The 15,865-nt window shown below is 37.5% G+C and overlaps 1 protein-coding gene across 5 annotated transcripts in view; it reads left to right on the top strand.

Moving 5' to 3' along the window:
• fam13a (family with sequence similarity 13 member A) overlaps window positions 1–15,865 on the top strand; it is a 61,441-nt gene that overhangs the window by 21,931 nt on the left and 23,645 nt on the right. For all 5 annotated transcript variants that reach the window (XM_055226779.1, XM_055226747.1, XM_055226853.1 and 2 more), the window contains exons 8-11: window positions 1,117–1,340; window positions 8,064–8,126; window positions 14,921–14,962; window positions 15,521–15,715. In XM_055226779.1, coding sequence (XP_055082754.1) covers window positions 1,117–1,340; window positions 8,064–8,126; window positions 14,921–14,962; window positions 15,521–15,715 — 524 coding nt within the window. The remainder of the gene's footprint in view (window positions 1–1,116; window positions 1,341–8,063; window positions 8,127–14,920; window positions 14,963–15,520; window positions 15,716–15,865) is intronic.

Raw genomic sequence — 15,865 nt, 5'->3', positions numbered from 1 at the left:
TTGACAAAGTGCTAAAAATTCTACATTGTCAAAAGTATTGACAATCAGATACTAATTGATTAAAAATCTAACTAGGTACTCATTTGAGGAGGTATCAGTACCAATTAAGTCACATTCACAGGACAGAAATGAACCTTTCCTGAATAGCTTCAGAATAATCTGTAGACCAGTAGATGCCCAAGGACCACTATAGGACATACCTGAGGGATTACACAGATTTAACAATAATAATATAAAAGAAAGTCCTATTATTTAATGTTGAGAAATGAATTCTGAATTATCAGAATCTGTTTTGAGAATCGAGTCTGCTCCTTAGTATCGAAATGGAGTTTGGAATTTTAGAATCGTGATAACACTAATACAGGATACAGGAGCCTAACAGGATAAAATTAGGCTCTACAAATTTGTTATAAATTGGTTTAAAAGAAAAGACCATTTTCCATGACTTCATCATCACCCACCCTGCACTTCCCCTTTAATTTGACCAGGTTTGAACAAGACAAATCAGATAAGCCCCGTAGGCATTAGCAGGATTTGCTAAAATGGCTAATTACATTCATTCATTAAGCACACTAATGGCCTTAAATGGAGTTTGGATCTATACATTTTAAACCAATTGTATTTAAATGTTCCACAGCTGTTGAACATCAGTTGACTATTTCACCCAAAAGAGGCTCTTCGCAGACCTGGCTTCGGTAGACCATTACTACATTAGCTGGCTGGCCGTGTATCAGTTTATCTCTGGAAAGAAAAAAAAACATCTTGTAAAGCTGCTCAGTTGCTTAAAATGCAGAAGGGGACTTTTCACAACGTAGCAGTAATCAGGTTAAGGTTCTACTCCTATTCCTCTGTCGGTGGGGCAGACAGCATATACCCACTACGGGTGAGCACGGTAAGACGAATAAGTCTAACCTTACACATTTACAAGCCTCACTTTTGTGCTTGCTTTATTACTTTCTGCACCAGCTTTAGACTGATCCCTTGAATGCACCTTTTCCTGTAACCCGACAATACTGTGCCTGAATGAGTTTGATTGTGCACAAATGCTAACGGTCGCGTCTCATATTTCCTGTCACGAGACTCACCTGTCACCTATCACCCTCTGATGTAAAACAGGTGAGGAAAGGTCCGAGGAGTGACACAGCAGGAGCTCGGGTTTTGCCTAAGTCCAGTCTGTCCGCCAGGGAGTCCAATGCAAGGCCTCTGCCCAGACCGGTTGTCCTGACGACCACCAGAAGTCCAGAAACATCAGAGACAGAGTTGAGACTACAGCGAAGTAATGTCCCAAACCCTGTCAGTGTAGATACCGGCTCATCTAACAGCATGGACAGTACAAGGAGGTCAGTATTTGTGTATTGAAGCCCATATTATAGTGATGGGTGTAGGGCTGTGGGCATTTAGTGACTTAATCGGTGGATGGTGTCTTGGGCACAAGAAGATTGATCATATATAGTGTGATTTTGAATGAAAAAACATACATAATTGGTAAATAAGCCTCAATGTGGCATATACATTACATGTGGCTTTTACCTTAAGAAATATTCAAGTCACAATATTGATACTTTGCAGTGTCCTCATGCTGGGAGAGCTGCATATGTCCATGGGGGAATGTTCACCCGTTACCGTGGTGACACAATGCAAATACAACCGAAAGAGTTTTCAGATAGTCTGAATGGTCATGGTCTTTTTAGTTTGTTTTTCAACAAAAAAGGTGAGAGTAGAAAAACTGTTGCCTAATGCTAGCTAACTTGGGACTGTAATACTATTTCAAAGGGACTTGTTTAACAGCACAAATCACCTCACCTGCTGTAGTTCCAACTAAGTCAGATTTTTGTGGTAAGATTGTGTTAAAACAAAGCTTAGATTAAGCTTAGTCTAACCTGAGTAACAGAGCTTCAGACAGAGCAGAGCCTACAGTTAGCATCACACCACCAGAGAATGTTGATGACATCAGCTGCAAACTATCAATTCAACCAGTCAATAAATAATACCGTAAATTTCAGACTATAAGCCGCTACTTTTTTCCCACCCTTTTAACCCTGCGGCTTATACAACGGAGTGGATAATTTATAGATTTTTCCTGGCCAATGGCCACCAGAGGACACTCTAGCAGTCAATGCAAAAGTGAGACAGACGTGGGGAAAGATTATGTGCTGAAGAATACACTAGTTATTATGCCCATCATGCACAAACCCTCATCATGGAAAACACACAAAGAAATGCAAATGATGCAACTTTTAAGTTAAAGGCAATCGATCTGGCCTCAAAGAATGAAATGGAGCCGCTGCACGTAAACTTAGCATTAATGAAGGAAATAGAGTCACTGCACATAAGCTTGTCATTAATGAACCGATGGTGTGACGTTGGAGGCAACAGCGGACTTGTAAAAAGATGTCAGTGCAAAAAGATGACAAAAGCTTTCAGAGGAAATAAATGCAGATGGCCCATGTTGGTGCTGTATTATTTTTTAAACCTGCAAGTATCTTCATACTGTGTCAATGGCGTTTTGGTGCAGAACTGCCAATTTTCAGGCACAGTTTGAAAAAAGAGCGTCTTTAAAACTCAAAAAACCTTCGTTTACCGTCTTTCTGTGTAAATATCTCATGTTTCAACATGAAAACCTGCGGCTTATATTCAAGTGTGGCCTATATATTTACAAAGTTTATTTTCTTGTAAAGTTTAAAAATATATTTTTGCATATTTTTGAGTGTCTTGTCTAGCAAACCATTACAGGGCCACACAGTAAATAGGTTATGCCCACTGTTTACATAGGGTAAGAGCTCAGAGTGAGGTAGAAACACCAACACCAATCAAGGATCTATGGCTGGGACCCTCATGGCAATGCACTTGTGGCATGCAAATAGACCTATTATAAGACACTGTAACCAGAGCCTCCTGGTGTTGGGTGTCCTCGGGCCTGGAATAGCAGCCCCACAGCTGTGCCTGTTGTTGGGGCTCGGAACAACATTAAACTTGGCTCTGATCACACCTGCATGATGGGAACTTAGCTTTATAATTCATTTATATATTTTATTTTTTTGACACTTGCTCATGTAAACAGTACGATTTCAAACATCTCAACCACATGGCAAGTAGCAATGAGTGAGTTACTGTCATCATAATATCCATGAATACAAACTGGAAAAATACGCCCTTAAGAAATGATGGCTGAGGCAATGGCCCAGCAGATTACCCCAATGACCTTTAGCACAACATAAATCAAGATGTTGGTATACGTGTCATCACTGGATACATTAACACGTTACATAAAAGTTTAGTGTGACACTCGGCCTGGCTCTCAGGGGGATCACCATACACACTGCCATAGCTTTGTAACACAGATTTTCTCACACAGCTAAAGGTGAGAATCCATCTTGCATTTATAGAAAGGGAAGATGTCTGTGCTTTTCTCTCAGTTGGATGTAACAAAAGTTAGATTTTTTTGGCTTGTACCGATGTTGTGACACTTTGATCAGTCAGATTCAAATAATGGCCATGACGTTCTGTGTTTTCCAATGGCTTTTAGTGAGAGCCATCCCAGATTGATATGCAGCACTTTCAATTGAGTTCTACGCATTATTAATCTGGCATGAGCCAAGTTAAAGGACCTGACAGGTGATTTTACACATAGATGAAGAAGCTCTGTGCTCTCACATGGTGCTACATTAATTTCTATAACACCCTTTGGTATTGCATTTGGCATACTATAGCTGGTGTTAAAGTTTAAACTTGTTTTTACATCAAAGGGCAAATGCAATGTGACAGAGGTGTCCCCGTGGCATTGCGTTCCCCCCTGTCAGGTTTTCAGTAAATCTTGCACTGCATTTCCCACACAGACAGTTCTCCTTGTCAGCGCGTATTGGGTGACTGGTGTTGAGACGGCATGACTAGAGGACCCCACTCAAGTGCGTCAGCAGTGTGGCTGTGCTGGTATTTACAAATAGACACCACGCAGTGACATGAACCCACCACCTGATAAAAGGGTGATAGTGATTATACCAACCTATATGAAGAATACAGCAGTAGTAAATAGAGAAAAACAAAATATGCAAACAAATGACAACAATATGAATCATTTTATTGTAGTAGCAGTTTTCAGTAAAGTCTGTTAGGAATTTAACATGTTCAGATTAGAAGCAACTGTTTCTTTATTTGATTACAATGAGTATGGCTCAGGATGAATAAAACTAAAATACTAAAATATTGTGTTTAATTAAATCTATATAAAATGGTCTACATAATTTACATAATACAGGCCACAAATATAGTACTGACAATTGCATCTATGTTAAAATAAGAAGTAGAAGTAGTTTAAGTTTTCAGCTGTCAGTATTTGTGACTTGATTTTTTTTCTACAAGTGACAATCAAAGCAGGGAAGTTGTTGGCTTGCTCTAAGTGTCCATAGCTATGTGTTGATGAACCTGTTTCCGAGCAGCACAGCTAGCCAAGGGGCTATTAGCTCTGAGTTGTACTAAGATGGGAAACTTGATAATTAAATTATAAATCTTCACCCAGCTGTCAACACTTGGCAGCTTCATTCAAGGAATCTGTCTGTCTTGGAGTCCATAAACTGGAGCCATTTTTAGCATTCACTCGAAATAATGTGTTACAGCACACCTTTAATGACTGCCCCTACTATAACTATATGCCTGAAAGGCTAGACAAAGGCAAGTATCTGTATCTGCACCTACGTTCCTGTGGCAATCATAATATTGGTCACAGACTTCTACTATATAGACCTGCCACAATAACACATTTTGAAGTGTGATATATTGATGAAAAAAATATAGACAATAAAAGATAATATTGAAAAAAATTTATGCCACTGACACAATATTACTGGAACAGAATTATCCTCCAAAAAACCATGGGCTAGAATAAATAGCAAAATGGAACCATTAAGTAGTTTGTATCAGTAATTAGTTATTCTGTAGTTCCACAAAGGCAAGTATCAACATTTATATGGACTTGTAAAATAAACAGTTTAATGTTTAAATGATATGGCAGCATGTCAAATATTTGACATTAAACCCCTCTATAAGAAAAAAAAAATTCTCAACATAATAATAATAATAAAATATTTTTAAATATATTTACATTTTATTTACTCTTTCGAAACAACTCCCCGCACTTCACCAGAAGTTGGACTGCAGTGTCAGACCAAATGTAACAACTTCATGTGAACTTATTTCTCCCCCAGATATGGCGCTGTCACACTGAGGAGATGTATACAGGCTTTTGTGTGAGGTTGCCATGGTTCAGTACTCCTTGTGATGTAAGCACTGTGTTTCTCCAAAGCCCGGTGCAGACAGGTACGAGTGAGAAACATAGCAGTTTGGTGTGAGGGTGGGTCCCATCCATCACACCTGACCCTCTGTCAGCACAGGCTTTCAGCTGGGACAAGCAGCTTCAACCACTTTGTCTTGAGCTTTTTGGTCCTGTGGCAATTGACCTTTTTCCACCCCACCATCTTTTGCTGTAAATGTGACTAAACAGTGATTCCACTTAAGTGGGAATCCCATTCATTTCAATGGAGAATTTGAGAACATTTTTGCAGTTAAAATCTGATATAAAGTAGGTTAATTTGTGTAAAATGTTACATCTTCATATTCTCAAACAAGTCAACAATGCAACGATCCTCTGGGAGGCTTTAAAATGGCTTGTAGTTCCTATAGAATGTATTTGCTGAATAACAGTTGAACAGTTAAATGATGATGTCACTTCCAGGTTCATCCAGAAACTTCACCTCAAATTTCTAGCTTTGCTTTTGTTCCTTATTCATCAAACAAGAGACAATGTATTCAAGGTGTTTTCCTCACAAACATACCTTGAAAAACGTGCACTCTTATTGTGAGGTATGTAATACAGTAGTTTGAAACTTTATGATAATCTCTCCACGTTTTACTATACACCAGTGAGTGACCATACAACTTTTTTATTACCTTCATTCTTTTTTATGACTCTTGAGTTTAATTTGAGAGGTGGAACAGGATAAATGTAGTGTTACTGTGCTAACTTACGTCTCTGATCAATCTTTGTTTAAATACTCAGGTATAAAGTTAAATGGAAAGAATAAGAAGGCTTAGCTAGGCTTAGCCAACAAATACGTCAGACATGACCACTACAATTTGTCCTCTGAAGTATTTGAAGAATGTCCAAAAGCCTGTATGGAAAACAGGGATACAAGTCTTCTTAACACTATTTCTTGCTAAATGTAAATTTGGCTCATAGGTCTATAGCAAAAAATGTAATACATATGTGTGACAATTACGTAGGTAAATTACATTGTTGCTGGTAGTTTTCCATTCATGGTGCAGACTGGCTCCGAGTATCCCCACAAATCCCCTCAATAAGGTAGTGGGTAAGCAGGATTTCCGCTTTCACAACTCCTAGTGGCAGGGCGACATTGTTATAATACTCTTGCCAGGCTGTGCAACACCAGAAAATAATAGCATGTTTTTAGGTGAGAGTGGAAGGGGACCTGAAGGAAAGTGATAGAGATAAGCTTCATGTTGACAATACATGAAGGAATTTTGTTATTAGAAGGATCCATGGTGGCTCAATGCACTTTAGCCTGCTTTGGTTCTGGTTTGAGGTGGAAACTAAATCCTTTGTTGTTTATATACACCATACTTCTTATTATAAGCCACATCAAAACAGAAAACACAGTATTAGCCTCCTTCTGGAAAGTTTACTCAACAAGGCTGAGATCACTCCTGCATTGCACTGTAAATAGAAATTTATGGTCCATTTGAACTATATAAATTTTATTATATTTAGATATGTTTGCAAGATGTTGCACCTCTGCCTACATTTTAGTCATTTTGCATTTCTGAAATGTACCCAGTCACGTTACCAACTTGCATTTGTCTCAGTTATTGTTGCTGTCATCAGTTTTAAAATTAAGCATACATTTCCATTAAATGTTCACTATGTAACGGTGAAGGGTTTTCCCTCTGCTTGTCTCCAAGGTCCTTGCTGTGGGGGGTTTAATACTTTGCAAAAGGACACAGAAGGTTATTCAGTGATGCCTAGAGTGGGGCGATGCCTAGAGTGGGGCGATGCCTAGAGTGGGGCGATGCCTAGAGTGGGGCGATGCCTAGAGTGGGGCGATGCCTAGAGTGGGGCGATGCCTAGAGTGGGGCGATGCCTAGAGTGAGGCGATGCCTAGAGTGAGGCGATGCCTAGACTGGGGGACTCTCACACTGGACTTTTATGCAGAGAAATGCCAAGGTACATGATGGTGCATCAGCAGTGACAATTTTAACAGTGCATGGAACAACAGAGGATCTGATGTGTCTAATGAAGAATGTGTATTTCATTACAGAAAGCAAGATTGCATGTTTTTCAAGGTATTGTTGAGCCTGTATTTGATTTATTTTGCAGTGGAACATTCTAGACAAAGCATTATTATCCATGTAGGAGCAAGTGGAGGACACCTCACCAGAAAAGTTACACAGTGCATCTTAAAATATACCAAATCTGATATTTAACATACTGTTTTCCAAAGTGAACTACAACACATCCAATTAATTTTTTCATTTATTTTCGAGTTCTCGTGCTGACATACCTACATACCAACATTGTTGAGGTAATTACTTTAAATACCAGCTCTATGTAAACCACTCCCATGCTTTGTTACTGTTACCTACCCATCTCATTTATTATCGACTTCTGCTAACTCAAACACAACTGATTTGGCAGTACACACCACACATCGCTGCTAGGACATGTAAACATTAGGCAATCTGCGCTTTGGATATCAAGTTCCCTTTTATCGTTGCATAATTTGGTGCTCTCTCGTTGGCAGTCCTCCAACGGCAGCCGCCAGCCTGTACCCAATTCTCTTGTCACTTAATAATTATTACCCGAGACAAGTTTCACAAAAGCAATGATGTGTGAACTGCATGCCTATTCTTCTGAACACAAAAGCGAGCCTTATGTCCCTGTTCTAGCTCCCCGTTCACATGTAGCGGAGGGGGCGACTTGTTTTGAACATGCTACTTTAATGCACACTGCTTAGCAAACTATTTTTTATGTTTTTTTTTGTTCTTATTTTTAGCTCCCAACAAGAAGACAGTGACAGTGATGACAAAGACAGACCAATTTCACCATTCTACAGAAGGTAATTGGAGGAGAGTTAGTGTGTTGTTTTGATGTGGATGTAGAGATGAGAGGGAGTGTTTGGGGGAAGGGGGGTGATCTATTATAATGAACAACAAAAGGGGCACAGGGGGAGAGCGGCAGCAGGCTGACCAGCACATGCAACACTTAGCATGCTGTTGTGAAGGCCGTTGAGTCGCCGGAATGTGTGCGCTCATTGTGTTATTGTCAGGTAAACATGTGCCACATATTTGTAATATTTCCTTCTGCAGTATATCTTTCACAATACAGAAGAATGCATTTTCATTTTTCTTTAAACACAACTATGATCTGCTGCTTTTGTTAAGTATTTAAAGCAGAGGTAAGTAGCGGTTTCAATTATTAAACGATGTTGTAAGTCCCTGTGATGGGTAAATATGTATATTTGGGGTGTTTGAAGTGTCTATCGTCTCATTCTGCTGTCTCCATGCAGACAACCAGGCTTGCGATATGGTGGCTATGACCCGAAGAGAGTTCTCTTTGGGAACCTAGAGTCTTTTTCAAAATATTTGGCAATGTTATGTTTTTTATGTGATTCTACTGCCTTATTCTACACATTATTGACTGAGCATTAAGCCATGCTAGAATATTGTTACCGCATCAAAAACATATTCGAAGATGAGTTTTCTTTCATTCACTCATGTTTGAGTAACCTTGTCTGTCTACATCTTCAAATCTCAAAATATTATATTCCACTTTGTGATGTCATAAGTGGTAGTTATAAGATACCTTTTAACTTTTGTTCAGTAGAGACTGGCAATTCCAGGACTGAAATTATCCAAATGATTCTAGTGAGAACGTATGGAGTTTAAAAACACAAGGAGTACTTCCTGTATTACCACATGACATCGCAAGGTGGATCAGACAATTTTCTGTTAGAGAGAAGAACTCTGCTTAAATATGCAGGTGTGTTAAACATGCTGGAATGAAAGAACACACAACTCTGGGTATGTTTGTGATGAGGAAACAACATTAAAATATAGATCAGAAAGTAGAATCATGTTGACCCATTAAATTCCAGAGGTAAATAGAGGTTGATAACAATTTTCCATTCATTACTAGGTTACTTACTTACCAGTTTGTTTATCTCCTCTCCCTATTCATGATCTTGGCTCACATTCATCAATGACTAATTCCATGGCCTACTTGCTCCCTGTCACATACACACACAGACATGCGGTGGTGACCCATCTCTGGGGAAATAGTTCCACATTCTCCTTGTGTGCCAAATTGTAGTCTGCCTAGCCAAACGGGATCACAGATGGAAAAAACGTGCAGGCACCAATCAACCTTTATATCTCACTCTATTGAATAACCTGAATGAGCTGGGCTCATAGTAGTGTTGCCACGATACTAAAATCGACACATGTTAAACATGTGTGAATGGACTCAACACGCAATACCGATTATGATACCACAATGATAATAAAAAACACAATAGAATGTGACTTTTAACATTAGATAATAGTACTTTTTATATTCCCATGTGGCCTTATATCTGTGTATTCATCATTAAGTCGTCCGGGTAGGTTCCATAGTGGCCCATACTAGTCTATGTGGTCTTATACTATATATTCTGATACAGCTCAAGATAATTCTAAAGCTATTCAGGAAAGGATAATTTCTGTCCAGTGAATGTGACTTTTTTACTATCAACACCTGCTCAAATTAATATATAGTTTCATACTAGTTTTAGTTTTGATTAGTATCTGATTTTCAGTTCTTTTGCCAACCTTACACCAGGTTTTGCCTAGTGTGAGTGTTCATTGGGAAACATTGGTATTTGGTACTTCCTGTATTTTTATTCCCCAAAGATCCACTATGTGTCAGGTTTTGCTGATCTAGACTAGTATGCACACAACAGCTAGCAATTTGTTAAGTGACGCATGCTTTTTCTGCACTCTCAGTTCTTCAAACGTTGCTCTGCTGCACAATAAAATGTCGGTACAATAGGTTTGTTACCTCAATGGGAAATATCTAGTAAATAAATGCCAAGGGCAGGTAGTGAAAAATTTAAATTAGAGCAGCCCAAACCACACAGCCTCCCAAATGTGTCCAGTCATATTTTGGTAACATTTTATAATAACTACCAGTGGTGGATGAAGTACCAGATTTTGTTACTTAAAAGTACTTTACTTAAGTTACAGATATAAAAGTTACTCGAGTTAAAGTATCAAATGGAAAAAAATCTACTTTAGTAAAAGTATTAAAGTACTTTTTTAAACGTGTACTTTAAGAGTAAAAAGTAAAAGTATTTAACACAAGTGTTGTTCATTTGTTAAAGTGTTAAGTGTAGTGATATTAATTTTTAAATGGTACATATTTTGGTCAACAGTGACATTATCAATCAGTTTTTAAATTTTTCTTATGAATTATGTGTATTTATTTTTGTTTTTTCAAAGCTGAAGCTTCAATGTGCAAACTTTTGTCAGGATGTTACATGGTCAAAACAGCGGCTCAAATCACATAAAAAGTATTTTTACTTTTCAGTCCAGTTAAAAAATGTAGTGGAGTAGAAAGTACAGATACCTGCTCTCAAATGTAGTAAAGTAAAAGTAAAAAGTATCCACTGTAAAATGTACATAAGTAAAGTACAAATACCTAAGAATTACAGTACAGTACTTTACTACTTTTACTTTGTTACTTTCCACCACTGATAACTGCACTTTTAATAGCCTCAATAAAGCATTATCATAGTTATGATAAAGTGGTAGCCATATTTGCTACTTTGTCCGTCTCTTAGTCTCCCCGGCTGTAGTGAGTGAAAGGTCAGTATGCTTTATACTATAACAAAAAAATACCCTTGGTATTCATTTCGGACATTGCTCTAGTGTCACTGAATGAATACAAAATAGCCCGGACTTGTCAGCTTATATTTTAAGATGATTACACCAGTTGTAATTTCTAGAACATACTTGTCAATTGGAGATCAGGACAGTGAATCCATGAATGATCACAGTATCTATTTTAGAATACTGGTGGCTGCAGTGTTATCCCAAATAAGACACTTGGTCAGCCGTGTATTTGAAATGGATTTATGGTTGGAGGGTTTGTGTGTTAAACGTGTGAATCAAACAAAACAAAAATAGGGATTGGACAATAAACAATAATATCGTTTATCGTGATAAAAAATTCTACATTCAACATTCTATCTCAAGAATGTGAAGAAAAAATGTACTTCTCCATAATGTTCTCTGCTAGATCATAGTTGTTACAATTATTTAAACATTATTATGAATAAGTTCCATATTTAAATATTAAAATTATAATTATTCATTTCCATACATTTTTAAAACTATCAGCAACTTTAATAATTATGATATAATCGTTAATCGCAATTATTTCTGTCATCATAATCGTGACACCAAATTTCAATATCGTCCCATGCCTACTCCAGGTATGTTTTTGATGAGGAAACAACATTATAACATAGATCAGAAAATAACTTAACATAGGCTCTTTAATGCAAAGTTTCTTCATTGTAAGGTTGCCATGACACTTAAATGTTCATACTGACTCGATAGTCGATACTGATTTTGATACCACAATTTATATATTTTTGACAATAGTGTGAAATTTCCAATAAAAATAATACTGCTTATATTAGTTTATAGCATGTTTGTCTTGTTTAAGAAATATTGTTTATCGATTAGTCAAGTCATATTTTAAGATGATTACACCAGGCGTAATTTCTAGAACATACTCATCAATTGGAGATCAAGACAGTGGATCCACAAATGATCACAGTATCTATTTTAGAATACTGGTGGCTGCGATGTTATCCCAAATAAGACACTTGGTCAGCCGTGTATTTGAAATGGGTTTATGGTTGGATCTGATGTACCGGTTGGGCTGCGTCATTCTGTATCTGGATACTGATTCATCCTAGTTGCGTGTACAGTTGTTCATGATTCAGGCTATGCTCACCAGACCTTAAATGTCCTACATTACGCAAAAATTGACTGGTGTGAGCTTTAAGCAATGCTAACATGTTGTTACCTCATCAAAACCATCTGTATCCAGAGTTATTTTTTGTTTTATTCACACAAGTGTTTTCTTTTTGAGAGAAGAACTCGGTCTAAATATGCAGGGTTTGTGTGATTGAAACAAAACACAGCTCTGGGAATGTTTTTGATACTTGTCCTGTTTAAGGCATATTTTTAGTAGCAATACTTGTTCAAATGAGTATCTGGTTCCTCGATACTAGGTTTGGTATTGACCCTAGTTCATTGTCACATGTTCAGGTGGTGGCATGACTGTTGCAGTACTAACCAAAGTACACTGGCATCCAAAGCCCTTAGGGAGTATTTTACCAGCTACTTAATTTGAGAGCTTCATATTGCCCAGCTAACACTGAAGAAGCAGACATAAGCACTTTATTTCATTAGCTGTCTAAATGTGGCACATGCACATTAAACAAATTTCACTGATGCACAATCTTAAATCAGGCATGTGAACAGGATACTGGAATAAAAATGAAACATAATAAGGTTAAGAAATTTTAGGAACTTTTAGATTTGGTACTAAATGTTTCAGAGTTCCTTGGTTTGAATTTATCTATGTATAACGAGGGGAAGTGCTATTGATATCGGGTACCAGCTTTAGTATCAAAATCGGTATCGAAAAGCTGGACTGGTGCATCCCTACTAAAAAGTAACTAAACGTCAACCACTTATCACTAATCATTAGCCTTAATTGCTAGTTAATGCAGACATTTTAAAAATAAAGTGTTCTTACTGAGCACATGACGTGATAAAGGCATACTTTTAGGGTATTTGCTCAACAATGGTATTCTGTTAAAGGACATTACCCCTAACCTTTTAGACTGAATAGGTGTTTCATTACTGAACATAATGTAGAGCTATAAGTGCCTGGAGTTACAGGAGTGCTTTAATCTTTGGTCCATTACTCACTAATATGTGTGGTCTTTGTATAACTGCCCCTTGTTGTAATACTGTTTGAATATAACTGTATTTTTCACCCTGTATTCAAGCTCTTGACCTCTAATATAATGTTCAAAGATCTGCCTCATGATGAGCGCATTAGCATCAGCTGTGTTGTGTTAATAAAAGCCTATGTCGGATCAGTACAGTCACCTTCACTGTGTGCCACCAATCCATAGTAATCTGTCCCATCATCAGCCAAGCACAAAACCTCTGGACAGTCATGCTTTCACTGTCAACACAGTGGGTCACATCACACCTACTGTATATCCATCACACTATTGTCTATTTATATATTTTGTGTATATTTGGTAGTAGCATCGATAATTCCTGGAAATTAGGGCTGTATGAAGTTAGTGAGTAGGTGCGTCATGCTAACAAATTTTGAAGCTCAATAGACTGCTGAAGAAAATATCAGCAATAAACAATAATATTGAAACTAATTTATGCCACTGACGCAATAGCCTTGAAGCAGGATTATCCCCCAAAAAACTATTCTCAATCCTCAAATCTAATTGTAGAACAGAAAGCAAAAGTTCCTCACTAGTACAAAGAAAAATATTGACACACAAAATGATTCCATCTAGCATATATTGAATGATAAGTTGATACATTGATTGTTATGACCTATTAGTGAGTGAGTGAGTTAGCCGAAGATTTGGTATATTTTGCTATTTACATTTAAAATAGCAGATTTTTTTCTGCATAAATGGTACTTTTTGTGTGAACTCTTGTGAATGTAGTTTCAGAGTTCAGATACATAGATACGTAATAGTTTTGAGAGCTATTGCCACCCCTTCTTTTTAGTCGACTAATCAATCAGTAGGACATGTCTTTCGTTGACTGCAGCCCTACTGGAAATCACTGGATGCCAAACCATTGAGAGTTATTTGTGTCTGATTGTTATCCATTATGATTATATATAAGATATACACTCCCATGTTCCAAATGTAAGGCATGTTGTTCCTCATTTCCTCAAAAATTGTGGAACTGGGACAAAATTGTAATCTAGTTCGGTTGTCAAAAGTATTGAACATCAGATTCTAATCGATACTAAAACTAGTATCACAAGTAGATACTAATTTAAGCAATTATCGATACAGACAGAAAAACTGCATAATCGGATCAAATTTGATCTTTCCTCAACAGTTTCATCTTGAGTTTTATCTCAACTAGACCACATGGTATAATAAACAAATACTAGTATTTTGTGTTTAAAATTACAATGTCATCTAAAAAAAAAAAAATCATCATGTTGGTATCAATCAGTATCAGGTATCAAGTCTTTTCTTTAATATTGAAATGATGTTGGATATGTTAGCATCATTCGTCACAATCTAGTGAGAAGATGACAAAATTTTATTAGTAGTCTTACCAAATTAGAAAAAGGATTCTATGTATGATTTTTTTTTTTATATATTCAATTGGTGTGGATGTTGTATAGTAAATACAAAAATTTCAAATGTACTGTATCTTGAATTGTACTGTTAACTTGTATAGTACTCAGCCCTCAGATAGATTGTTGTAATTAACAATATCTTGTGTTCACTTCTCTCTAAAAGGATTACATAATGCTCCAGGAATAACTCTCTGTATGTGCTTCACGATTAAACCGGCCCTGCACGTTGGTCGTCATAGAAGCCAGACTCCCATAGGACTTTGCCATGCTCTGAACACGGCTAAAGTTAACACACGGCCACACAACACACAAGATGCCTCTATCTCCTAGGGCAAGAAACATGGCCCTGGGGGTTTAAGTGTTGCTCAGTGACCTGTTGTGACCACCTGTTTCTGTGGCATATATACTCAGCTTCCTCCTTTTGCTGTTTTTCAGTCACCACCTCTCTCCAAGACACCGCACACCAGATGTGGTAGAGTAAGTACTTTTTTTTTGGGAATTAATTTATTATTACAACTTTAATATATTATATTGATATTTTGGCTTTATGTATCTACCAATATTAGGGCTGAGAATATAATTTATTTCCTTTAAACATAGACAGCAATAATTATCCAAATGTGTTTTGCAGCTGTTATTTATCATGTAAAGTAACTAAAGAAAAGCTCTGAAAAAATACAAGTTCAATATTATTAAGTGTTTTGGGTCAACATTGGCCAGTAAACCAATTAATAGACTAAAATGGAATATCGACTGAACTGGTATCTTGTAATCGATATCCGACCCATCAAATTTGTCAATATCGGCACTGATATCTGATACCAGTATCGTTTTGGTGGAATACCTTGAAAAACATGCAATTGTAGTGTGACTGGGGACGCCTCTCCTCAGATCTGACCTGTAATTAGACAAGACGGTAGCAGGCCCTCCACCAGAAATGTTACACAGTGGCTCTTTAATGAAGGATCACTCTATTCAATGTTAATAATATATTGTAATTTAGAGCAAGTTTGTTGACACTGTCTCTCACTCCAGTTATTTGGAAAGAACAATTCGGTCAACAGTGGAGGAGCACCTCTTTGGTAGTAACCCCTGGAGAGATCAAAGGTCAAGGGATGGTGACTCAAACCAGTGTCCCAAGAGTCCAATAGGAGCTCCAACCGCCCGCGAGAGAAGACGAAGCCAGAGACAGCAGGACGCACAGAGTCCAAGGCACAGAGACAAGAGCAGGTACTACACTACTATATCATATAGCCAGTTTCTGCCAACAGAATGTAGTAGAAGAATTATTGGTACTTTGCAAACGATGTCATCAATATTCCCTGGGGCTGTGATGTGTGAACTGTAGGCACTGCTCTGTCTGAAACTCTGTTACTCTAG

Source organism: Periophthalmus magnuspinnatus, chromosome 1, assembly GCF_009829125.3.
Source record: "Periophthalmus magnuspinnatus isolate fPerMag1 chromosome 1, fPerMag1.2.pri, whole genome shotgun sequence".
NCBI lineage: Eukaryota > Metazoa > Chordata > Actinopteri > Gobiiformes > Gobiidae > Periophthalmus > Periophthalmus magnuspinnatus.
This window is presented reverse-complemented; position numbering and strand designations above follow the sequence as displayed.